The sequence below is a fragment of the Haemaphysalis longicornis genome, unplaced genomic scaffold (genome assembly GCF_048455015.1).
Source record: "Haemaphysalis longicornis isolate Haplotype H1 unplaced genomic scaffold, Haemaphysalis longicornis Haplotype H1 scaffold_2, whole genome shotgun sequence".
In the NCBI taxonomy this organism is placed as follows: Eukaryota; Metazoa; Arthropoda; class Arachnida; order Ixodida; family Ixodidae; genus Haemaphysalis; species Haemaphysalis longicornis.
The window spans coordinates 247323379-247350684 of record NW_027526295.1 but is presented as its reverse complement, the minus strand read 5'-3'; the positions used below and the strand labels follow the sequence as shown (position 1 = coordinate 247350684).

Genomic DNA, 27306 nt, shown 5'->3' with positions numbered 1-27306 from the left:
GGAGAACAGGATGGTTTGGCTGCGCCACTCATAGAATGTGGCGAGAAATCAAAGTGCAGTCGAATACCCCAGTGGGTATTCGGTGCACTGTGAGTAACATGCAGAGTATGCTCACAAGTGTGGGCCAACCCCCCCATCATAAGCACGTATCGCTTTGCCAGAATAACAGCAGCAACTGTTGGGTATGCGCCCCAGCTAATTAGGCCTAACGCTTGCCTTTGAGGTTGTACGACGTCAACATGTACCCTCAGCTGCAAAACGAGTATTTTCCGAATGAGCACCGATTGACGACGTCAGACCTCCGAGCGTGACATTAGGCCTACGGTTCAATGTTTAGCCCTAACGTTAGGTGGCCTCCAACGTGAGCCATACGACACGCCAAGCAACGTTAGTGCACGTCGAGCTGCGCACCGGTTGGGGTCGTTAGGTCTCAACGTGTGACGTTACGCGCAACGCGGGGCCGTCGCGCGAACCTCTGCAAAAGCTTTCGACACGGTCCCACCGATTTAACAAACGGGCGGGCCGCGTAGGCTTGCGTGCAGACGAGCGTTCGTGACGAAGCGTCGCGGCACATCGGCTGGAGAAGGGCTGCGGGGTAAAGTAGGTTGAGGTCGCAACGGTTCCCTCAACACGCGTAACCAGAGTCCTCCGATGCCGTGAAGGACACCGACGTCATGCGCAGTGGGAAAGGAAGGCGCGCCATGAACAAGCCCGAGGATCTGTGCTGGGCACACCCACGGCGGGACTCGACTCTCCCCCTCCCGCGCTCCTTCAGTTTCTTACGGGAGCGCGGGAAGAGGAGAGTCGAGTCCGGCCGTGGCACAGCCTCCATCCCTCGTGCCACCCTATTCCGCAGCGCCTGGGCTTTTCCGAAAAATCCGTTACCCGAAACCCTCTCCCAGCAACGGTGGGAGGCGGCGCTGCGCAGCTCCGACCAGAACGTACAGACTAGGTTGGTTGTCAGGACTACCGAGGTAGCTGGTAAGTTCACGCTGACAGCCATCGACGTGACCTAACCACCACCATCGCTTTCATGATGCATCATCTCAAATAAAGTTCATCCTCTCTCTCTCTTGCGCGAGTGTAGGGCAGCGAGTAAACAGTCTCGGCTGGGTTGCGGGTCACGTGGTGCATAAGGTCGACCTTTTTTTGCACGTATCTGCTGTCTTCACTTGAAAGCTGCAGTAGCCTTTCAGGGCCGCCGCCGCCGATGTTATGGAGCTGTCAATGGACACTGCATTGAAAGTGGGCAGCAGACTGAGGAGGCCGAGAGGCTGTCCCCTCTACGCGCTAACGCGACGAGCGGGTAAATCTCTGAATATTTGGCGATTGGCAGAAGGCGCGGGTGAATCGGCCAGTGAACTGCTTCCAAGACGTCATTCACTACAAAATCTGCGAATAGTACGTTGCGCCCTGCGGTGGGGCTTTCTGATTATGGGCGTCGTCACGAAAGATTTCAGTAAAAGTGACGCTAACAGCTTCGCTGTGAAAGGATACTTGAATTCGAGTTTTGCGACGCTTGGAAAGATCGGGATTCAGGAGGCGAGGGAACCCCAGCGCCATGAGGCACGACTGTGTGGTGTTGTGGCGTTCGGACATACCGGCAGTCGACGGCGTGCGCCGAAACCCGCAAGAGCCAACGCGCCCTCCCACCCTCCCACCCCGGCGTTCGAGCAATGGTCGCCCTTGGGGGACATTCCAACTCAGAAATCCGTAACCCGAACAATCTGCGGTAAATAATGCTGCTCTCTCTCAAGCACGCACGCGCGCAGGGCACAGTGTATACTTGCGCTTAGTGACCAACCGGTGACCAACGACGCAGTAAAAAGAATAGCAAATTATGAGCCATTCACTATGTGAAGGTGTATGACCAGCGAAGCTGTCAATACACCTTCGCATAGTGGAATGGCTTATGATGGCTCATGAATGGCACACAGCTGAAAGAAAGCTGGCGAAATTTGGAACAAAGGTGCGAACTGACTTCTGCTGGTAAAACGAAAGTGAAAGCCATTTTCTGCGCCAAGGTTGGCTCTGCCGCGAGGCGTTTTTGCTCGCGCACACGAAAAATGCACGGGACCCTAACCCCACAAAGCTACAAACCCGAAACTACAACCAGATGCTCTAAAATGAATATTGATGCTTTGCTGATGAAATGCAGTATCCTCTTTCTGGAGTTTGGGTCAATTAAAACCTGCGAGCGCTGTTCCAACTAATCCCGACTACCGCTACAGAGATCGGTCGGTACTGCGAACGCGATTCCGTTCCGGTGAGGCGCTTGTGGGGTACAAGGTATACGTGCGCCAACCAGTTTTTCGCTTGATTCAGGCATGTATCGCATTCTGTATACTAGCTGCTACTTAACTTTTCGGTTCGCGTAGACACCCCTTTCTGTGGGTCAGAAAGGCGAGGGAAAAGACACACGGAAACAATGTGGCAGCGAAAGGCAACTTGTTGCGTGACAACGGCATGCATGCGCTCCACCGACAGAGGTCCAAGCCTGGCACCATGGACTCTCCCCCTAAAAGAGTTCGCCGCGCAAGCGTCAGTCTGCAAAACCCCATGGTCGACGCACTGCCCCCGCCGCCCGCAGACTCGTTCACGCCGCGAAAAGTCAATGTCTGTACGCATGCCAAAGTCTTTCGGAAGCATAGCGGCGCGGTGGGGTTGTGGCCGTGGAAGGAAGCTACCGCTTCCTCTCGTCCTCATCGTCGGCATCGCCCCCGTGCAGAGAATTAACGCCCGCAGTATTATTCAGTGCCAGCGTCTGATTGTCCGTCGACTGCTGCGTCTCGTTTCCTCCCATGTCCGACGTCTGGTCTACTCCCGTGCCCGACGTCTGGTCTACTCCCGTGTCCGTCGTCATGTCTCCCCCGCCGGTCACCTTCTCGCCCTCAGAGGGGCTCCCCGTGGTCGTGGTGGCCCCGGCCGCCTTCTTGTCGCCGCCCATGACCAGGAGCACGGCCACGACCACGCACACGGCGGCCACCAGGAGGGCGCCGATGACCAGTACGCCCATGGAGCTGGGACCTCCAGCGGCGGCAGCCTCCGCCCCGGACGACTTGGACGCCGAGTCCGAGGGCGCCCCCTCGCCTTCCGGCGGGTGGGGCTCCCCTTCCGGCGGCTGGGGCTCGGCCTCCGGTGCCGGCTTGTTCGCTTCCATGGCTCCTGCTGGCAGTGTCCTGCTGCTGCTGCCGCCGCCGCCGCCGCCGCCGAATGACGACCCGCCTCGCGCCCGGCTGCAGGCCAAGCGTGCTTCTTCTTCCTTCCCGCGCGCCGGCAACTGCTTCTTCCTCCTCCTTTTCACGAGGAAAAAAACGCTGCTCCGGAGGTTCTTTTTAACGGGAGTGCGCGACTACGTGTAGTAACAATAGTAGAACAATTTTTGAATGGGACGGTGCGAGGCCTTGTTGGGAAGGGGAAGGTTGGAAGGACGTGGACCCGTATACTGATCCCGTCCGCCACCCAGGCCGTGGACGCGACGGAGGGGCTTTAGGTCTGTCTACCTTACGTCAAAATGCCGCGCGAACGGAAGAACAAGTAGAATTCAATCGGTGCCTCTGAGTTACCCTGCTGTGACGCCCCTTCCCGCTGGTGTTTGTTCTCTCAAACGATGGCAGCAAGATGACGGGCAAAGATTCACTCCGCAGCAGCAACACGCTGCTTTTCCAAACAGCGAAACAACCGATGCCAGCCGACAAGTCAGAGCGCTCTACGAAGTATATACTGGCGATTTGTGGTCCCCACTTCTTCGGCATTCCTGCTATAGAAATGGGCGATAAAATCGCAGGTACTGACAAGGAGCAAAACGAAACTTTCACACAGACAAACAAATGTTACTCCCAACCTTGGAGAACGATGCAGCATTATCATTAGAGGGATACATGTCACATCAAAACAGCTACCAGCCAAACAAAAACAAGGACAAAGCCGCGCGAGAACAAAGTTGAAATATTGCTCGTGCCAACGTGGGCATCTAGAATCTACCTTAAATCGGCTCCACCTGCCATTTTCAAGTTTCGTTGTTCTTCCTCTGCCGCTTCTGCCTGGAGATTTGTGTCACCGGGACGTTGTGTCCGCCCTCAATTCTTTCGTGGCGGCGACGGGCTGGTCATCCAGCGGCAGCTAGCCAGCTGTGTTTGACACTACTGTTTTACTTGCTTGTTTTTTCGTCGACAAACTTGACTAATCTCGTGGTCAGCTTCCTGGACAATCCCCCACGAGGCATTCCGCAGCGCGAGCCTAAACTCGGCAGCCGTCCACACCGCGAATAGCAAGGAGCGGAGAGAGAGAGAGAGAGAGAGAGAGAGAGAGAGAGAGAGAGAGAGAGAGAGAGAGAGAGAGAGAGAGAGAGAGAGAGAGAGAGAGAGAGAGAGAGATAATAGTCTTTAACGATACTGGTGAGGTTAGCCTGGCCAAGGCGCCTAGCTTGGTGCACCAGATGTATGAAAAAATGAAATCGATAAAGAAATGATGATAATGATTGTGATGATGGTGCGCTCATTAATAGAGTCCTGTTTAAAGAGTCTGATAAAGTTCTGTGCTTCGCAGGAAAGACAATAGAGCTTTTGTCGTTCGAGATGTTCGTTTAGAGTTCGACCAAGGGCCTAGCACGTCACTTAAAAGTTAGTCCTCTAGAAAGCGGAAGACCCAAGGACACTAAAAGGGACGTTCTAGCTGCTCTATACCGCGTACACTCACATAATCCTGGTTCAAGTCCTCGCGCACGTCACAAAGAGTGCAGAAAGGGGAAGCGGAGAACGCACATGAACGAGCGAACGGACGAGCAGCGAAATTCATCACCGTAATTCTTTCGCCTTCCACCTGCCCAGCACGGTTTCTTTATCGCTTCGAGCACGAATAAACATCTCCAGATTGGAAAGATATTTACCAAACTCGACTGCAAAGGAATAAATTAATAAATTCCGTCCTTCCTGCGTCAAGTCCACTGAAAGAGTCCTCCGTTGATATGTAGTTTCCCTTCACGTCTCTACCTGACGTGAAGGGAAACTACAGAGACGTCTCTGTAGTTTCCCTTGACGTCATGGTATGGGAGATTATATGGTGGTTCTTCACCAGATGATTTCCCATACCATGACCCCCGATGGTCTGCGAATGCAGCGTAGTGCCAGATTAAACGGTTTAGTTAACGAGATAGACGTCGCTGAACAGTGCGGAAGTGCCAGCCACCGGAAAGACAAGGAGAGCACATTTGTCCACATTTAAGTTCAAGCATAGACCATCTAGCCAAACCTCTAAATGCGCATAGGTAGGTCTGAAGACGTTAGTACAATGTGTGAATGTCCTTGGCTGGTGCGAAAAAAATGAGATGATACGATATGAGATGATATGATATATAGAAACAGCAAGGACCACCGCTAACTGACGAGACTGTGAATTTGGATCGGACGCCAAGTAAGCTTGTCATCATAGATTATACCGAGGTATTTAATTTCTGTAACTTGAGGGATGGGTTGCTGTCGGTACAATAGGCATAATGATATGGGGGTGGTAACCGGAAATACTAGTTAAAACAGCACATTTTCCCACATTAAGCGATAAATGCAGCCTGCTAAGCCAATTATCTAGGGTGAACAGACAGCTTTGGGGTCGTTGACACAAGTCATGAATGTCTCTGCCCGATGAGTAAAAAACAATATCATCGGCATAAACGTAAGTTGATATACCATCCATAATCGGAATTGATCTGAGAAGAATATTAAAAAGAACCGGACAAAGGACTGACCCCTGAGGAACCCCACGAAACTTGATATTGCGAAATGATATGCCATCTTTCGAACAAAAGAACGTCCTTCCAGTTAAAAACGCACCAATCCAGGACTGAATGTATAGTGGAATTTCGCTACTCTCTAGATGTGACATTAAGGTAGTGTACTCTACGCTGTCATATGCCTTTGTTATATCCAGAGTAACAATTGCGTCTACGTATTTTAGGCTACGGGCTAGTTTAACGCGGCTCTCAATGTCAACATGAGCCTTCCAAATAGAATTCCCGGGTATGAAGCCAATTTGGGTGGGGCTTAACATCCTATTGCTTTCGAGAAACCGCATAAGGCACCCATGTAGTATCCTCTCGACGAGCTTTACCAAGTTGCTAGTTAAGGAAATCGGCCTGATGTTATCTGGGACATAACCTAAACATCGTTCTTTAGCAATGGCACTATCTTAGAGAGTTTCCATTCTGGAGGTATCCAGCTATTTTTCAGCGACGTGTTTACTATGCTGAGTAAATCGTTAGGGGTTTCCTCAAATAAAAACTGTAACATTGGCACAGTAATGCTATCTGGCCCCGGAGCAGCCACAGACAGCTGTGAAACAACTTCAGCCAATTCCGACATTGTCACTTGGTTGAAACCAACATTAGAAAGTTGACTGACAAAAGGAGCGCAAAAAAACAGAAGAAAATCGGGATTGAAGGTCTTGTGCAATTTGTTCGAGAGCTTCAATAGACTCCTGAGTTGACTGAACCACTGAATTTTCATGACTGCAACGGCACAAAGGTATATACGACCATTCTCTTCTTCGTCTAAAGTGACCTTAAAGCGTTTATTACTGGCCAATCCACTGATCCATCAGAAGCGGCGCCGGCTGCAGAATGAAAGGCCGGCAGCGGCCAGCCACGAGGACGCGTTTTCTGCTCGACCCAGACGACGACATACCGGAGTTGGACGCAGGCAGCGCGACGACGCTAAGCGCGACCGAAGGCTCCGAAAATGCGTTAACAAATCCCGAGGAGGCTACAGCGTCGTCCACCAGCGGCATCACGGTGCTGGTGACGGTGGCGGTGCTACTGGCGGCACTGGTCAGCTCCCTCACGACGCTACTGGTCGTCAGGCCCCACGAAAGCAGTGAAGACCATGACGGAGGCCACCTCGAGGCGCCACCACTTCAAGCTGGAGTTGTACTATCGGTGCGTACGTTCAGCAGCTACTTCAGCTAGGTGAAGTACGAGGTAAAAAGTCTTGCACGCTAAAACCCAGTCTGGAGAGGTTCTCTGGAAGGCCGGAAAGTTCGCCGGCGCTGTTTTGGGGAAGATTCGTACGACAGCCCGAATCAAAACGTGCACATCGCTACTCGCCTGTTCTCCGCGTTTCAAATCGGCTCTATCCAGGTGTTGTTATCCGCCTGGATTCAAACACAGTTTTTTCCGTACATACGTGCACCACCACCTATCATCATCGCGATAAGCAGTGATAAGGCGATGATGATGATGACGACGATGATGATGATCCTCAGCGTACCTTCAGTAGGCGCTTGGGCCGTGCTCTTTCCCACATCGGCGATTTTTGATGAAGACGCCCGGGCCCCAAGAACAGCCGTCATCACTGCCGTCATCGTCATCATCAATACAGCAGTAGAATTATTGCAAACAGGGAAAAAAGTTAGAGGTCACAAAGATGCCTGCTGCTCCCGTTTCACATAGGCGTTTCACAGGCGCGTGTCCGGCTCCACGTGACACTATACCCGCATTCGCAGCTGTTCGAAAACGCGGTGCACAATCCGCGCGCAGGGAGAAATGCACACCACAGCACTGCCACAAAAGAGAACAGGAGCCGGCGGTGGGTGAGGAAAATCCCTGCAAACCAGTCAAAAAAGGTATCTAATAGCTGCGAATAGAAAGGAAGTGCACCCGGCTTCGTGCCCGCAAAGAGCATACCGTTATGAGAAAGTCCTGTGGACGGCGAACTGACTTCGTTTAGGCGGCACATCGTTAAAAGCGGTAATGATTTGCTCTCTACGCATTTCAGTGAAGACAATGCAACACTTAGAAAAAAAAAGGTACCTCGAATTTCGTTAAGACGAGGGTTTATATACTATAATGTGAACACAACGGGCCAAAAGGCCTATCTTTGGCTTGTACGTGATAACTCCTTGTCTCTCAAATTTAGCGAGGTAACTTTTTTTCGTCTGCTATAGTGTTGTTTACCCACGGCGAGCCTTTACAAGAATCCCTCCCTCCCTCCCTCCCTCCCTCCCTCCCTTCCTTCGTTCGTTCGTTCGTTCGTTCGTTCGTTCCTTCCTTCCTTCGTTCCTTCCTTCGTTCGTTAGTTAGTTCGTTCGTTCGTTCTTTAGTTAGTTAGTTAGTTCGTTCGTTCGTTCGTTCGTTCGTTCGTGTGTGTGGAAATTTATTATTATTGCCGGGGCGTGAAATTTTCGCGCTTCGGGGCTCGCCCCCTCGCACAGACCAGCATCGAAAACGTGACACAAAACTTCTGGACAAAGTTTATGAAGAAATACCTTTTGCAGCTTCGACCTGAACACCGAAAAATAAAATAAAAGCTGGCACCGATGTCAAAGTAGAGAAAAAGTAGAGAGAAAAATCTTTTGGAAGAAAAGCCGATGGGTTACAAAAAAAAAAAAAGAAAGAAAAAAGCAAAAATTGAGGCTTTTGCTTTGCTCGGCGGGAAAACAACGCAAGTGAGCACCCGCAGGGAGTTCAGTCATGAATGCAAGGAGAGAAAGAGCCTCAGATAACACTCCCGGCACACAACCCCCCCCCCCCCTCCCCCAAATAAAATAACGAACAATAATAACAATGAAGTGCAAAAAAGTCCCTATATACCACCCCCAACCAGTGTTGTACACGCTCCTCCAAGATAGGAACGAAAGCTCGTTCCTCGTTCCTTGCCAATTTTGAAACGAGTTCCCGTTACAAGTTCCTTTATTGCGAAAGGAACGCGTTCCAGGTCCACTTCGAAAATTGGAACGTGTCGTTACATTAACGTTACAATTAGGTTTCTAAATTAAAATATAGTGTCGGATAATCCTGGGTCGAAATTAAGTGAGACATTTAAAACTCACACCGAACTACGTATATTATACGAGTATTAACACCATCGGCAGCAGATTATCTGGAGATAAAGATAATCAAAAGAAACGCTCCTAGGCGAATTTTTTCAGGGAGCACCGCACAAACTCCAGACGGCTCGAGGACATTTCGGTGCAGGATATTTCGGTGCGGAAATTTCGGTGTACGGAAATTTCGGTGTACGGACATATCGGTGTACGGACATATCGGTGTACTGGCGTTTCGGTGTACGGGCGTTTCGGTGTACGGACATTTCGGTGTACGGACATTTCGGCGACCAAATTATCCGGTGCTTGCCTTTTGCGACAGCCGTTATATTTTTATTTCCGCTTAACGTGGGTCATGGACAACAATCTGGAGCAGTGAATTTATTTTTTTGATTGATGCCATGCTCGATCTTTGCCAGGTATTTTTAGAAATTCTACATTTATATATTTTGTTTAATACCTCTTCCTCGGGACACCTGTTATGCAGCCGATTGAATTCTTTAGCACACGTTTTTTTTCATTTATGACAAGCTTGTTATTTATATTCGCTCTTGTTTAGCTAAGACAATTACCCGTGTTTCCGATGGTCTACCGCCTCTTTTGTATTTTTTTTTATAAATTACACACCCTCAAATTACATAAATTACATGCACACTCTCAATATCCAAAAAGTAACAAAAATTAGCTATCCCCCCAGAATGAAGAAAATCTTATGAAGAGTATTACGTAGGCTGGGCTACCTTGCTAAAATGAATTCGTGAACACTGGTCTAGGATATTGTCGGGGAGGAAAAACGGGCCTTTTGGAAAACAGCCGCAGGTTCTAATGTCCTAAATGCTGATTAAGCGCGTACCGGTTGTGCATACAAATTCCACCCATTGTGTTTGGGACAAGCAACCTGCGTTTAATGTTTACAATCCTACATTTACTACATTTTATTTCTTTGTTCTAGCCCCCCCCCCCCCCCCCCCCCATCTCCCGCCTGTACGCTCGAATCTCGACCAGATTTCTTTTTCAGCCATATTATTTTCGGTTTCCCCTGAAAATCCTACTGGCGTGGTGGAGTTCACGGTCTCCGAAGCGTCACCGCAGTGATTTTTTATTTTTTATTTAGAACATACTGCTAGCCTCTTAGTGGAGGCTTTTGCAGGAATTGGGTGATACATTCAGAACAATGACATAGTACACTTCGCATTTAAAACAGAGAAAAAGCTTTACATTCACCATGGGCGCACGAAACCTCTATAATGTGACACAAAAAGCCACCCCAAAAGCCGCTCAGAACACAATGGCCACTATCGTTTGCTGGCTACGCCCTTCCGCGCGTCGCCGTCATATCGACGGCGCCCCCCTCCAGGAATCGCTCTTTCTGAGCCTTCAGTCGCCCTCTTGGGAATTAACTCATCAAGTCGCGCATATCATGGACACCCCAGGTATACGTCGCTTCCTCCCATTATAAGGAGAAAAAAAATGAATAGGCTAGTGTGACAAGAGCGGCAACAGTCGTCTTCAAGTTTTCGAAGTCCACTCGACGCAATGGTGAAGCACAAGTGACACCCCTCTCTCTCTACTTAGTGGGATGATTGCCGGCGGGGCTCAGCTTTCCCCTCCCCTAAGTAACGCCATCGTAAGTGCGATCGTTGGTTTGTTAGTTTTACGTAGAACTGACACCGAATGCAACGAAGGCGAGATTGATTGAGAGATTAATTAAACCGAAATGCACACGCGCCTAATCGGACTAGTTTTTCTGTTGTTTTTTTGCGGAAGTTTTCCAGGGGGGGGGGGGGGGGAGCGGAGGAATAGACTAAAAGCAGCAGCGTCTTGCACCGTTGGGTGAAATGAAAGGAAAGCGCTTTGGTAACACTTAAAGTATTAGGGTTGTTCACATGAATGTTAAAGGGACACTGAAGTGATATGTAAACATTGCGGGATTACTTGCGCAAATTGTAGTCCGGAGTCCCCAGCCCATGTTTCGACCACCCTGGGCGCGTTTACGCGATTTTATTTAGTAGAAAAATTAATTCGAAAATGCTGTCCTCCTCTCTTTACGCTCGCCCATTTTCTGCGGCGTTTTCGTGTAACGTCAGCAGGAGAGGAGCTGACAATTGGCTGCGCTACTGCACGGCTCCCCGGCCTTCAGACAGTCAGTCGGCCCAGCGTTTCGTCCGCCGGCCGCCGACGGGTCGTCGCAATTCGTTCGCTCAGTTGAAACGAAGCCAGGACACGTTTGTGAATGGTAGAATCTGCCTTTCTTTACTTGGTTAGTTTGTACACTGTATCTAGCTCCAAGTCAAGGTCGCTTCACACAAACGCTGCACAAGCGCACATGCGACGCTTCGCTGACTGGTACGCCAGTAGGAAAATATAAGGCCTCTTGAAGGCGGGAGAAGAGTCAGCGAAGTCAATATAGGTACTAAGGAAATAAAATCAACTGATATTTTTACCGTACAGCGTAAAACTAGGGTGCGGGAAGCACTTTTTTGCGCTGGGCGAACAAGCACAGCGGTCAGCAGCACGACTACGCATCTGCGAACGCTTTTCCGTCTACTAAATGCAATTGCTAGACGTGAGCTATTGTGGAAACTCGGGCGACGCTTACTGCACGAGCGCAATACAACAAATAGTCACCTAAGCTGCTTGAAATGCCAAAACTAAATAAAAGTGTAAACTGGTTGTACAATATATACCCTATATTACCAAGGCCAGCGCAGCCCGCTCCGTGGCCGAGTTGTTTGGGGCGCTAGATATGCCACCGCAAGTATTTTGCAAGCCAGGAGTTCGAATCCCCGCGGGTACGTGCTGTTTTTTTTTCTTTAAGTTAGCTTTTTCGTTTTCCACCGATGTTTTCTATATTGAGTTCACCTTTTTTTGGGCCGCAACGTTCATGGCTCCACGAACTAGTTCACAAAACGCGCGGAGGCTGGTACTGGCGCGCTAGCGAGTTCTCGTTGGCGTGCTGTTGCCATAAGCCCCTACTGCTTGCAGGCAGTGGGCACAGGCCAGAATGAACAGACCCTTGGCCTGGTGCGAACACGCTTTTTACGATACAGGCATGAGGGAGGCAAGCTCCAAATATGGGGGAAAAGCGCATGACATTTGGGCGTCTGCGGGTACGCGGAGGGCGTTAATGCACTGCGTAGGTTTCGGCTAGTGAATGCTACGATTCCAAGCCGCCCTGGGAGGTTTATCTTAGACATTTGACAGCCGACAACATGGCAGAAGCGCGGTACGGCGATTACTGAGATATCGAGAATGGCCATCCAACAACGCCATCGGATGTCAAGCATGTTGTTTTACAGAACCGAAACCGAAACCGAAACTTGTTTGATTGCTAACCTTGGGCATCGTCCAATCACGGTGCCCCCCCCTCCTAACGTCACAGCTTCAGTTGGTGCGGCCGCCGCAAACAGCGCATGGTAGTTTTTCTTCTTTCGCGCTTTGTAAAATAATTACCGATTTGTCAATCGTAAAAACAATGAAAAGTGTGCTAATTTGAGCCAGTCTACACAGTGCAAGCAAAAACGGGAGCTTGACAAATTCACTTCAGTGTCCCTTTAAAATAACAAAAACTGGTTGAAGGAATCCAAACTAACAACATTAATTTTTACCATCTACTACAGAAATTGGGTTTCACGTGGCAATGCTCCGCCAGGGTTTAGCGTTCGTTTCCACGAACGGCGGCGCAAGCACAAGTCTCGAACGTAAAATCATATCAAGTCACGAAATTACAATATTAAAGCTAAAATGTTCAAAGAATGCCTGGGACATCCCCTCACTCAAAATGTCTGGGCCAAGACGTCGTGCACCAAAATGTCCGTGCACAGAAATGTCCACACCGAAACGTTCTGGACCGAAATGTCCGACACCGAAATGTCCGGATCCCGTTTAGCAGTCCGTCCGTTTCATTGGCTACGTTGTTACCGGGTTTCCGGGACCGGTCTGCTCCTGAGCGCGCGGAAGGGCGAGTAGGAAGGGTGCGGAGGCACGGACATGGCGAAGGCAGGCCCGCGGAACTAAATCCGCGACGAATGCCCAAGTGCCCAGCAGGGTCCCGGTCAACCCAGTAACAACGCATACGACAGAACGGACGGACTTCTAGAACTCTCTATTCTTTCCCCGCCAGGGAACAATTCTATCGGCCAGACGCGCATTCTGGCATCCCCAGACAAACGATGAAGGGTGAAAAGCATTCTCGCGGCTATGCTATTCACCCGTCGAACGCCGCGTAAGCAACCAGCACGAAAGCAAGCACAAGCTGCGGCCTGCTGCATGGTTATTCTTCTGCCTTTGACCTTCGAGGAAGCACGTACGGCTGAAGGGCGGGCAAACTGACCATCTTATAGGAAGAGAAACTCAGTAGCGCTTTGTGGATTTTTGTACTCGAGCCTTGGCATCAAAAACAGCCAAATCCTAGCGATGTAACGGTAGGAACGCCGCTCCTACGAGTTACGAGTAGGAGCGGCGTAGGTAGGAACGAGTTACCGTTACATTTCCACCGACCCTTAATGGAACGGTGGCGTTCCTCCGTTCCTCCAAAAAGGAACTAGTTCTAGGAACGCCATTCCTTGTAACGCCGTTCCGTACACACCCCACAACCCTAACAGTCGCGAGCCCACAATGTCCAGCACCAGGAACATAACACCATCCTCCAGGTCACCCACAAGCACGCCCCACAACACGAAGTCCCCTGCCAACACCAAGCACAATTCCGTCCCAACTGCAGTCCGCAAGGAGCAGAGTTCAGAGTCCGCAGTTCAGAGTCCATGAGCAAGTGCAGTCCACCTTGGAGTCCATAATTAGAGCCTCAACTTTATCATCAACGGTCCCACGAGGAGTTTCCCACATGCGGCGACTTGCGGGAGCAGCCGTAAGGAAGCGGTGTCCCCAGGACGGAACCGTGCACAGTCCAGATAAGCACCGGCAACATCGCTGGAGCTGCACCTAAAGGGCGGCGCCGAAAGCGCCTCACTGCCCAGCGCGCAGTTTACCGCCCCGGGATCTCCACCTCCAATCTATGGGCATCGGGTGGCTATTCTAGCAGGATGAAAAGTTGGGCGAGTTGGTAATGCGACATGGTTACTTGGAAACAGCGCGTTAGAACAGGACCACGGAGCAAAGAACCAGATAGGACGTTCTAACGCGCTGTTTCCAAGTGACCATGCGGCTATTCTAGTTTATGGGCGAAGCACCTTGGGCTCGGGCTGTCGGCGTCTCCTGTCGTTTTTGCCTCCTGCCGTCACGGTAAATCAAGTTGTCAAACGATAGTCAAGAAACAAGTGTATAATGGAGAAAAACGGTTAAAAATAAACTAACACGATTTAAACTAATTTAGAATACAGGAATATTAAACACTAATAACAGAAAATTTGTTCAATTCCGTCTGGAAATTGGTTTAAACGCGAGGTTTTCCCCCGTAAAGCATACTTCTTAGCAAGCTTCGGCATGCGACACGAAGACAACTTACGGCTAGTCTGTTTCATTTAATCGCTTTTGTCCAGTTCAAAGAGAGGGCGCACCGCCTCAGCTGGCGCGCGAGTGCTCGTCCCGCCGGCGCTTCTCCGGCGCCCAATCAGCGCGCGCCGCGTGGCAAGAGAGACTTACAAACTGCGTGCTTCACTCCTCCTCAGGTGTCACGTTAGCGGAGATAGTCGGAGATGAGAGTTTTTTTTAGACGAAAGGCTTAGATCTAGATGTTGGAGCGCGCGCGTTGTGAGGTACAGAAAATAGGTGGTCCAAAAACGTTGCAGTTGCACGAACCTGGGATCGCGCGCCACTAAAGGGAAACAGCAGTGCGGGAGGAGGGTAGGAGGAGGGATCTGAAAAAGGGCGACGCAGCGCGGGCCATGAAAGGAAAACCGCGACGCAAGAGGAGGGTAGGCCGCTGCCGCAGTGCAATACGAGCCGCCATGAAGGGTGGTGAAGGCTCCAACGGGATCGCGAACAAGATGCTTCCGGCAATGGCTAGTGAGCGGAACGATAGAGATCGGTTGTAGGGTTTAACACGCCGACGCAACGCAGGCGATGAGGAGCGCCGTAGTGGAGGGCTCCGAATTAATTTTGACCACCTGGTGATCTTTAACGTGCGCCGAAATCTCGTACACACGGGCGTTTTTGCTTTTCGCCTCCATCAGAAAAGCAGCTGCCACGGCCGGGAATCGAACCCGTGACCTCGTGCTCAGCAGCACAACGCCTTAGCCACCGCGACAGGTGAACGAGAGATAGAGAGTAAACATTTATTTCGCAACTCATGCCAGGGTCCGCGCTCTATGAGGCTGAGATCAAACAATTTCCCGCGCATGATGAGAAGAAGGGTCAAGAAGAGTCGTCAACGACGAGATCGTCTTGCCCAGGTGGGCAACGAGGCTCGAAGGGTGCTTTCACGGGGCTTGTGAAGTGGTGACAGACGCGGCGCATAGTTTGACCGAAGGTTCAACAGCCTGTCAACGGAAGGTCCACTAGGCTTGCGCCTTCACACTCCAAGTTCCAAGCATCCCTCGTAATTTTTTTTTTTCGTGGATAACCGGTTTTGTAGTTACTCTTCAGTTGGAAAACAAGTTATTTCCACCGTTGCAGCATGGGCTACATGCGATTGAATGATCATACGGTTTGAACTTACGGCAGTAATTTGCTGACTGACCGGGTCCTTAACACATCTTAAAAACACCTTTGGTTCCCTTCAACGAGCTGCGAAAATCCACGAAGACGGGTGTTTCAGTGTTTCATCTTCATCAGAAAAATAATCACTGCGGCTGGAAACACGGAATCCAACCGCGAGCACAGTTGCGCACCGCTTTCCACTGAGCATTCGCGGTGGGTAGTTTTTCAAGGAACCATGACCATAAAGCTTTCGTGAATAAATAAATGATGATCCATTCAGTGCACTGCATGCGGTTTACCTCGCCTTGTAATAATATCTGCAAAGTGTTAATCGAAATATAAGCGCGCAAATTTTAATTTTAAGCACCCCCCCTTGCTGCTGGAATACAAATGAGAAGAGAAGAAAACACATGCATGCAACACGCACGCACGCACTCTGCAGGGATATCATCTGGGGTTGCCTCCCGGACTCCTTGATCCAGGCGTACCTAGGTATTCACGCATATAGGCGCGGCGCTTCACGACAAGAAGGGCAATTGAACTACTTGAACAGCGACATTGTAACAAAAGAATAGCGCTGAAGACGGCAACGACGAAGGGCGGGAGAAACGCACGGAGGCCCCATGCGGAGGATGCGCACGGTTAGCGCCAGATGTTTCTCCCCGCATAGCGTGCCGTGTGTGTCTCCCTCTCTTCGTCCTTGTCGTCTTCAGCGCTATTCTTTTACCGACAAGCCCAAACTAGCACTCTCTTCAACAGCGACTTTTTCGGCTGAGCCGCCCTGCTGAAATTTTTTCCACTCGGGCGCATGTTGCCCGGACTCGGCTGCGCGCCCCCTCACAAGTGGCGCCCGGGGCACTTGAACCCCCCTGCCCCACCCTATAGTTACGCCACTGGCCTAACGTCACGGAAGGACGACAACAGCGACCTTGTCAGGGAAAGCTTTGATTGATTCTGGGGTTTAACGCGCCGACGCAACGCAGGCGATGAGGCGCGCCGTAGTGGAGGGCTCCGGATTAATTTTGACCACCTGGGGATCTTTAACGTGCGCCGAAATCTCGTACACACGGGCGTTTTTGCTTTTCGCCTCCATCAGAAAAGCGGCCGCCGCGGCCGGGAATCGAACCCGCGACCTCGTGCTCAGCAGCGCAACGCCTTAGCCACTGAGCCACCGCGGCGGGTGTCAGGGAAAGCTTCGACTACCACGTAACAATATTGCGGGTCCGACATGCGCTCTTGGTTTGAACGAACCACGCACAGATGTATATGGTGGGGCTGGCGAGAGACGCGGAAACGTCAGGCAGTCGTGGCAGGATGATTGACGCCGTTACGTAAGCCGGTGCCGCCAGCCGCACGTTGTGAACAACCGGTGGCGGAAAGACCCGGTCGTTGCCGCACCTTCACTGACCATCAGGAAGGATGCAGTTACGAACAGCTTCAAATGACCTTCGTAGTGAGGGGCCGAGGCGCGGCTATGGCGCCTGCCACCGGCTAGTCACGGCTCACTGCACTTGCTAGCACAGACTCTCGCCAACTTTCCTAGGCGTTCGCGTTCTACAAATGAGCGCGTTTCGGAAGCCGCCGCACCAACGTCGCCCGCGATAAGGAACAAGAGCGTCACCTTCGAGGCGTACAAACACTCTTCCCCACCCCACAAGGGCCCACGGTCTCGCCCCCGCCCTATGCTCCTCGCAGTGCCGCTTCTGCGAGGCTCCAGGCACACTACATCATGTCATGTGACGCTGTAATCAGAACGCCCACCTAGAACCCCTGCATTATCCTCATCTGAGCACTGCGACAGTTCACGTACCCAGCCCGAACTCTAACGAACAGCTTTGGCTGGTGAAGAGGGCCCAAGGTGGTGGGCGTTCCCCGGGGATCGTTTATTCCTCCCCCCTTTCCCGTTATGTGAGTGGCCAATCTCCGATGTGGTCATGCCTCACTGGCGAGAAAGGAATGAAGAGAGCTGCAGCGTCGGCCAGGAGCAGCAGGAACGCAGCTTAGACCTGCTGGACCGGGAGGAGGATGGCGTTGAAGCCACCCCTGGACGCTAGCAGCATGTTCTCGAGCGACGAGACGGATTCGTCGTCGACCCCGCCGCAAACAACAAACCAAGCCCCCCAGCCCATCGAACCCAAGCTCGTCGTCATTGTGGTGGTGGTGACCATCGTAGTGTCCTTCCTCGCCTCCCTCATCCTGGGAATCCTGATGCACTCCGGTGGCAAAAAGGAGGAAACCACTACAGCTGCTGCTGCTGCTGCAGCCGGACTTCAGGTACGATATTCGCTTAAGCGGCAGGAAAGCTGCCATTTAGGAATAAGCACGCGGCGGGCCTGAGGAGGGGATAAGGCCCCCTTTGCTTCAGTAGCACAAGAAGTATACAGACCCTCGGCGACGACGTACGAGGACAAACACAGACTTTCTCCGCCTTAGCGATGCTCAATATAGCCCCATCACGTCCGTGACCGGCTTACCGAAAGACTTCCCTCTTGGCAGGCTCTCAAATATGATCAGCAGCTCGCTCCACACCATGCTTGAGGAGGCCACAACACTAGCGCAAAAGGAAAGCAGGGCAAGAAACAAAAAAAAAAAAAAAAAGGAACCCCAAACGCTGGCGGGTAACGCCCCTTGGGTCTTTTAGGCCTTGTCACCATTCAGCGCCCCGCTCCCGCTTTCCTGTGTGCGCGTAATACAAGTTTGGTGCAGTGCAGTGAAGTGTGCGTGTGTTGCGGCAAAGCCCGCTTCCTCGAATAAGTTACGGCAAGCCGGGGCCTGTCTGTTGCGCGGGCCATCGTTGGCGGTGATTCACGTCCGCAGTTCTAGCGTCGACTTGTTCGGACCTGTCGTTGAATAGGCACCGTCTGCTGAGTAACCTTCTTTTCCCTCTCTATCAGACACAACGTGCGCTGGCCATCACGAGACCTGGGGAGGGTGCTCTTGTGTGCCGTGCGAAAAGCGCTGGAAGACGGTGGAACCGTTCGCGCTTCTGCGACTGATTTCCGCCCATTCAGCGACCCGCGTCAGAACGCTACGGGCTTGCGTAAGAAGCGTTATTCCGCTCGAGTCATGTAAGCACGTCTGGGTGCTGCTCCTGTGTCGTCGCTGATCATCTCACGCTCTCAGCTTTTTGTTAACACCCAGGCAGCTGTTCTGCTCGCCGCTCGCTCACGAGGCGCCAGATCTCGGTACAGGGACGCCTTCGCCTATGCCATGTGCAGCTTTCCCGCTCATGGCAGTCCTTTCAACAGTGATTACTCTGCAATTTTTTAGCGAAATGAAAAGTTCTTTTGCACAGCTAATATTTGGGGTGAATACTTGCTTTGTGCACAGTTTCAAGTCGCGCACGTTGCGTGACTGGGTTCCTGAGCCATGGGAACTATCCCATAGAAATGCATGCGGAGTTAGATTTGACAGCGAATTACACACAAAAAAATATTCAGAAACCTGAAATGTTCTTTTGGCGTTGTAATCTTCACGTTGACTTCTAGCTTTATGCCAAATATCATTTTCCTAAAGTGGTTTTTCTAGGTTCCCGAGAGGTTGTAATTGTAGCTTAACCACCGAAATACGGTTGTCAGTGCTCCTGTCTACGAAATGCGCAGGCATTCATTGGAACACCCCAGGCTCTAATAGTTGATGCCAGAAATATAAAGCGGAAATTCTCAAGCCAAATCGGCTACTGCCGCAATTAATGACCACTTCTAGCCAATTATTCAGCACGGTTTAAGCTAGTTAAAAACACACAACTCGAGAGTGTTCAGCGGACGTCAAGAAGTGGTTCTCGCATTCGGAGAAAAGCGACTATACTCGGTGACAACTTAAGAACGGCACCGGAAGTTGCCGCTGTGCCTTATCACCGTAGCCGGGTGTTTCTCCGCGCGGTGCAAGTAGGGCGTTACTGGGAATATTTTGAACATGGCGTGAGCCGTTCTTGTGATTTTTTAGACTTAATATGCTTATAAACGACTCCAGTGACGACAAACAAACTGCGTGAGACAAGGCAGACGATATCAACATTCATAGCAAACCTCTTTCAAAACGCGCGCGCACCGACGTCACGGGTCCGGCGCTTTGGCGGAGTGATACACTACATGAGGTGGTGCCGTTCTTTAGTTGTTACCGAGTATAGCTGCAATTTAGGCTTATCTTGTGCATGCGCTGCGCTTCTTTGAATTCTTTCTGGTTGTCTTTCTCAGGATTAATATTTTTGGCGGTTGGTTCAAACGCAAGCATTCGTAACTTCTGCGTGATACTGATTTCTAGTAAAACTTAGCACAATTTTTCTCACGTTATGGGGTGTGCAACAAAACTCAACAAGTAAAATCGCGCCACAAATTCTGATATGGCTCCCTTTCTCCCCAAGGCGCACTCACGGTATCTCAGTAACGAATGAATGAATGACATTCATTAATATTGGGGAGGCCACATGACCGTAGTTGGGGAAGGGGAAGAAGGGAGGAGAGGGGGAGGTGATCACTCAATCGTTAGAGATGACTCGTTGGAGATTAGATGCACTCCGTCTTTTAAAGTGTTTATCGCCGTTCCCACCAGGCGTATTGGTTTTTTGAGGTGACCACGTTCTTCGTGAACATCGGCGGAACTTGTGCGTATTTTCTGATACCTGATTTACCCCCCTGGGAGGACATTCACGGACGTTTTTAGTGCCACGCGGCGCTAAGCCTAACGCTCACCGAGCCGGGTTCCAGCGGCGTGGTCGCCGCCGGGAACGCGGCACGAGCGACTGGAGCGCGTCGGCTGCCTCACAGCATGGCCTCCGGAGCTCAACCGGGCCCCCTTCAGCTCAGGAATGCCTTCGAATTGCTCGCCGAGAGTGCCCACACAGCAGTCGCTCACACTCCGCACGATACGCAAGCTGGACATCCCAATCAAGACGCTCAACTGGAGGCGCAAGGCATGGAAGGAGATGAAGTTGACCAAGCCGCTGGCCCCTGGACCCCGTGGCAACGGCGTCGCCCAACCCGCAAGACGGCCATCACAAGACTGGACAGGGTGAGTAGACCCCGCTCCCTACTTTTGCTCAGGCCACTCACGAAAATCAGCGTACGAGACATTCCCAAAACTGCCCTTGCTACACTTATAGGGACTACAGCTCCTTCTGAGGAGCATGCAGAGTTATCTACTCATAGGTATGACGTAGCACGCAACTGCATTCAGATCACCGTTTATGACGTTCAGCATGCAACGCGACTAAGCAATGCCACCAGACCCAGCTACACGTACAACGCCGGAAACGTTAGTGTTCCTATAGAGGTCCAAATGTTCCCCCATCGCCCCAACACGTCCAGAGGCGTCACCACGGTTGAACCGGACGACGACAATGCCACGATACTCCAATGGCTCCGCTGTGAGCAGTCTGAGGTCCTCGCTGCCCAGTGCATTGGCAGAACCAATCGGGCCGTAATCACTTTCGATTCGCCAACCCTTCCTCGTGTGGTCAAGTACTACATGGCTATAATACCAGTGTCGCCGTTAGCACCCAAACGCATGGTTTGCTTCAACTGCCACAGCATTGGGCATATGGCCAAATATTGCCCCAAGCAGCCAGTCTGCCGTAAATGTGGCCACATGCATGCCGATGATGACGCATGTGAGCGCACACTCTTCTGTGTTGCGTGCCGGGAAAATGGGCACCTTGCGGTCAACCCCACATGTCCTAGCAGGGTGGTTTCTGAGAAATCTAAGCAGGAACGCAAAGCAAACTCTCGTCAGGACAACTAAGAACCGGGTGCATCTTGGTCCGACATAATACGTGGTCACGGCTACACTTCCAGTCAACCCGCCAAGGAAAAGCTTACGTCATGAAATACAACGGCTACGGGAGGAAAACCGCCGCCTCAAAGAGGAGTTGGTGGCAATACGGCAGGGACCGTCATCTTCGCAGACTTCACAATTGGCGCCCTCAGCAGACACCCTGAAACAGTTTACTGCCCAAAAGTCCCGCCCAAAAAGTTCCTCGCGTCCGAGCCGCAGCAAGAGCGTTAAGCGCACACCTTCTTCCCAGGTGGCGCGAAAACAAAACGTAGACACGTCTGAGGTGATGCAAGTCTTGGCACTCATTCGAGGTGACCTTCAACGGGAGCGCCTCTCTCGCTAGGAAGCAATTGAGAAAGTACGCATTCGGTCGGAACAACACATTACACAAGCCACAGCTATGATTCAGTACCTTACTGGCCGGCTATCTGAGTCGGAATCTTGTGAGGAACCGCCACGAAGGGTTGCGCATCCCAAAACTGGTCCGCAATGAAGCACTCGTGGCAAATCTTACAGTGGAACTGTCGAAGTTCCAATCAGTCCGACCCTATTCTCAGCAGTCACGTCACTCAAATTTCACCCCTCATTATACTCCTCCAGGAAACCCGATGCATCCCTCGACACCACGTATAGCGACCCCACCATTACCCATTCCAGCCGTGGTGCTTCGTCGACTCCTGTAGGACAGGCAGCGGTTCTTATCCGCTCGGACGTCGCCGGCCGCCAACTCAAAGTTTCCGGGCAATGTACAGAAAACCATGAAGCAGTCATTGTGCACATTAGATTACCAGACGGCAAGCCCGTCGTAGTCACTTCAGTCTATTAGAGGCATCACGTATGACTGGCTGCACCACCTCGTTTCGCAGTTTCCCCGAACCCAAATCATCGTGGGTGGGGACGTTAATGCTAAGAGCACAACGTGGGGCTACGCTTATTCAGATTTGCGTGGCACATATCTTGAGTTCACTATTGAGGAATGCGATATTACTCTGTTAAACGATCCTGGCTCATTCACCCGCATAGACCTACATCCTCGTCAAAATAACACCACACCAGACCTCACCTTCGCTACCCCTGACATTTCATGCGACTGGAACCCATGTAACACTTCGTGGGGCAGCGACCACTTTCCAATACTTATCACCCTCTGCGGAAAGCGACTCCGAACAAAGAAAAATATTCCTCATATAAACTGGCAAACCACCCGAGCATTAAGCTCCCTAAACACCCCAACGACGCTGGAAGAGTTCAATGCCACCTTGCAAGACGCCAAGGCTCAGTCTGGTGAAGTTATAGAATGTGACGGAACAACGGCCTCTCTTGACGCACACCTTGCTAACTTGTGGAAGGGTGCCCATCTCAGTAATGTGTCTCATTAATTTCCGTTCATTGCACGTGTAAAGGCCTATAGACCCTATTTCACAACAAACCACTTTTTATTGAGTCAACTTAAAATAGAGTGTTCGCATGAGAACAACTTCCAAAACAATATTTAAACAAGACGCATAAAAGACATGAGATCTATTTTCTAAGGCTTTTTTGGGCATAAAAATGCTTTATGGTGTACACCAACAATCTGCGTTTATCTTTCCAAAAGTTCTTCACTATAGCTTAACCTAATACATTTAACTGAAAAATGCGATGAACAGCGTTAGCCGTAAAAGACACGCTAGAAAAAGGGGGAAAAAAATGGACAGCTACAACAGATACTTTCCATTTAGTCTCTAATTTGTTCCCACTTTATACTTCTTACCACGCAGGAAGCTGAAAAAGCAGCTTCTTCAAGCCTTCGCTAAAACATATTTGGTGCTCTTGATTGTGCATAATGCACGTGTTGCACTAATGCCAGTAAATACTTGTTTGCAGTAATTTTATCTATTTGTACTTCTGCGTAATCGAGAGGTATGAGCTTTAGAACATATAAAAAATTGTCCTTAAAGCTTATACTCGCCAAATTTAGCACTTACGCATCGGAAAGCGGAATTTCCAAACGGCAGATACGTTTTGCTTGTGTTCAGTCGACCAGCGTGACAAAGGAACCAGTAGAAAATTGTGCGCGAAGTGGAAACACTAAGAGGAAGTAGCAACCTGTGCGTATACATACTCGGAATACCTGCTGCCACGTACCCTGCCACATACCCTGCTGCCACGTCTTCATAATTCTCTTTCATTTTTATTTGTTTAGGTCTTTACCTGTCTCTTTTTTTAAAGGGGTTAAGAGGGCCAAATGCAACAGCATAATTTGATGGAGCCAGCCTTTGGTCACCCACTAAACTCCACACCAGCCCTGAAAGACGTTTTTTTAAACGCTCTGTCTAAAGGTACGTCGGACGTACCCGCAAAATTTCTTAAAGATACGTCAGACGTACCCGCAATATTTCTTAAAGATACGTCGGACGTACCCGCAATATTTCTTAATGATACGTCGGACGTAGCCGCAATATTTCTTAAAGATACGTCGGACGTACCCGCAAAATTTCTTAAAGATACGTCGGACGTACCCGCAAGATTTCTTAAAGATACGTCGGACGTACAGGGCCCAGAGTGGCTCGAAAGCGGCGTTGCTCGAAACTAGCGTGGTTATCTCGAACCATCGACGGCAAAACCATCACGCGTTTGCTGTATATAAGCCAAGAATCTAACGATGCCTAACCTGACACAGAATGTATTTTTTTCCTTCGTGTTCTCTAGTTGGACCTTATTTGAAGGGGCGGTTAGAGCCTTCGCTGAGGTCAGAGATCGAATGCGGACCACTACGGGTTCTCGCAAGAAGGAAACAAAATCATGTGCGACCCGAGTATCTTTCTTTTTTTCTTCCTCATATGTTCCTGTGTAAAGCCCTAACCACATGGACGCGAAATCACGCGTCGGCGTCGTTCGGCGTCAACGCGCGGGCCCACAGGAGACCGGCGAAGTCGCGCGCCAGTCGCTGCGTCGGCGGGCGTTGCTGGACACGTATGCCACCCTGTTGAAGTCGTTTATGAGCAGTTATTGTCGCTTCTTGAACTGCAATTATCAAGATTTTAGCTTTAGCAAAAAAAAAAATCACTTGGCGTTTTTATTTATTGCTAATTATGTTGGCGGGCAAATATTGAAATGCTGCGAAATGTATCTCGAGCCATCACGGTCAAATCAGAACAAAATAAGATAGAATGATAAACGAAGACGCACCTCGCACAACTGCTTTAGTTGCTACTTGATTTAACCTTCATGTTGCGTACCTACTGCACGTTCATGAATTCACATTGTAAGCAAAACAAATTTCAGCGCTGCCTTGATACTGAGGTTACTGTCGAACGTCATTTGTAGGCTGACAGGCAGGGTACTCTGGCACCCTGTCTGTACCCTGTAAAAAAAACTGATAAAACCCTCGCCGAAAAAAAAAACACATTGTCTTTGCTAGGATTCAAACCACGGACTTTCAAAACAGAAGCCGATATCTTAACCGCTCGACAACGCGAGGAGGAGAGGAGGTTTGAAGAATTCGGTGTACTAACTGAGGCTGCCCACGAATAGCGTCGGCGGTGCTTTCTTTTGGTCGTATTTGAGAGATTTGAGCAGTGGTAACGCTTGCTTCTTGCGCACCGATCTTGGAGCCGAGGACAATAATGCTAGTGCTACAAGCGATGTAACCACAGCTCCCTTATTTGAGTCCAAAAAAGCTATCGCACATCCCCGGTCTCCCTGCGCAAGCCACGGGAGCTACGAATGGAATGGAATGCGCAAGAATTCTGGCGTTGATAACTCTTGCCCGTCACGCACCGATCTTGCTGAAAAGCCACATTATGCTAATACTGGATGCGATGTAACCAGAGCTCCCTCATTTAACTCACACAAAGCTATTGCAGATCCCCGATCTCCCCGATGAAAGCCGAACAAGCCACAAATGGATGAGCGCTTGCGAACAGAAATAGCTTGCAATTTGTCTCAAGGCAACCGATTACCGTAAGTTAAAAAGAAATTGATTGTTTTTTGCTGAAAGGAACGACCCCAAACCACGCGAAGACGGACGCTGCCGCTCGCTTTCCGATGCTCTCTCGCGCTGCGTCGACGCCGATATCTGGCGAGCGTAGACATCGGCGTCGCTCGAGAGAGAGAGAGAGAGAAAACTTTTTATTGAACTAAGGTGGGGTGGTTCCTCATTTCAGGTAACCATGTGCTGTCCCTGCTCGACTGGCCCTCTCAACCAGCAGAAGTTGATCTTGAGGGAGGGAGCTGGTTTCAGCTCGCGTCGCCATGCATTTCTGGCGACGCGACGTCGACGCGAGAAAACGCTGAACGTACGCTGCATGTTTGGGCCGAGTGAAACCGAATACACCGACGTACTTAAAAAAGTTTCGCGGATACGTCCGAAGTATCTTTAAAAAATCTTTCGGGTACGTCCGACGTATCTTAAAGAAATTTTGCGGGTACGTCCGACGTATCTTTAAGAAATGCTGCGGGTACGGCCGACGTACCTTTATACACAGCGTTTTTTTAAAACCGAAAAACAATACGAACATTTGAAGAACATTGAAATTTTACGCCACACGACGACAGCGGTGGAGTAATATATGAATACCCGGCCTCTTCGGTTCAAGAGCACCACAGTGCTTAATTGCGCACATCCCTACAACACGTTTAATTTAGTAAGCACATACCCTCTTTATGTTTAATTTACTACGCACCGGCAGCTCAGTGTGCAAGGTACGGACTGCGTTACTGAGCACAAACTTGCGGTTGGTGACTACGCAGCGTAACGTAGGAGATGCAAAAGCATCAGTGTGTCTGCATTTAAGCGCACGTTATAGAAAATTACGCATCGTCAATTAATCCGTAGCCCTCCACCATGCATATGCATGGTTGTACGCAAAATACTGGATGTATATTTTGTTTCGAAATCCCTCGTTTAACACGTTTAATATTTTCACAATGGATGTCGGGATAATGGATACCGTTGTTGGATATCGCTCTCGGATGGAGTGACATACAACTATTGGGGGATGGACAAATATACTTGAAACGAAGGAGCGAACAAGAGACAGAGCACCAGCCGCCAATGCTGCTTGAATGCAATTATTTATTCTCGAAGCGGTTGAGATGACTGTGTGCACGTAATTCTAGTCAACCATTAAGGAGTGCTCCAGCTAACTCGAGAAGATTGCCCATACGTTGCTAAAAAATCAATTGAGCAGAAGTGCGTTTTTCTAGCTTAAGGGTAACTGGCGAAATTTTGATTTCCAGGCCAGTCTCACACGCCATTAATCATACAATGGTACTCTGTGCCGCGAACAAACAGATCAGTCTTATAGATTTCCATACTCAAAATCACACTTTCTTTTTGTTTTGTGGTGGAACTATTTTGAGGAGGTTGACGGAAGCCATCCGGTACGGCACGTTCATGTCCAACGCTTTATATTGACGCAAAAGTGAGGCATGCAGAGGACTGACTACCTGCACTGTCACAACGCTCATTTTATTAACGTAGTGTAACGTTCGGCACAACACACTTGAACCTATCGCTATCGGCTTAATCTTAAAAAAATGCGTGTCTTGAATGAAAAAGTAGGGCCTTAGTATTGTTGCACCGTACTTCTCAGTGGACCTTTCATCTCGTTGGACATTCAGGCTCGATTGGACCTTCAGACTCAGTGGATCTTTCGTCTCGTTGGACATTCAGGCTCGATTGGACCTTCAGACTCGGTGGATCTTTCATCTCGCTGGACATTCAGGCTCGATTGGACCTTTCGTCTCGTTGGACATTTAGGCTCGCTGATCACGTGACGAATTGGACCTTTCGTCTCACTGGTCACAAGCGAGTATGGACGAGTACTGCCATCCAGCGCCAGCCAGGGAAAACGTTTCGCGCATCAGACGCTTTAACCACTTCCTGTGCAAGCGCCGCAGCGGCCCGTTTCGAAAGTCGCCGCGGAAGTCGCCGGCCCGCTCCCCACTGTTGCTGCTGCTTTTGCGGCACGTTCACGACTGAGATTTACCGTTTCTGTGCGTTAGAAATACATATTTATGTGGAGCAGTCCCCCTTGTTTGCAAATGCAATGTATTTACGAGAGAGTAAATGTTTCTGATACGGTCGCAGTGTGGTACATTCGGTCTGTATAAGCGACAGGTGTGTGTCACAGACCA

General features: G+C 50.3%; 2 protein-coding genes across 3 annotated transcripts in view; one reads left to right on the top strand and one right to left on the bottom strand.

Moving 5' to 3' along the window:
- Ssp3 (SCAPER domain-containing protein short spindle 3) overlaps positions 1 to 27306 on the bottom strand; it is a 186089-nt gene that overhangs the window by 63307 nt on the left and 95476 nt on the right. The window lies entirely within an intron of this gene.
- The window catches only part of LOC144170330 (uncharacterized), a 46997-nt gene continuing 36827 nt past the window's right edge, over positions 17137 to 27306 (top strand). The window contains exon 1 of one of the 2 annotated variants that reach the window (XM_077700067.1): positions 17137 to 17685. In XM_077700067.1, the coding sequence (XP_077556193.1) occupies positions 17437 to 17685 (249 nt within the window). In that variant the 5' untranslated portion in view covers positions 17137 to 17436. The remainder of the gene's footprint in view (positions 17686 to 27306) is intronic. The other variant, XM_077700069.1, reaches the window with a different exon arrangement.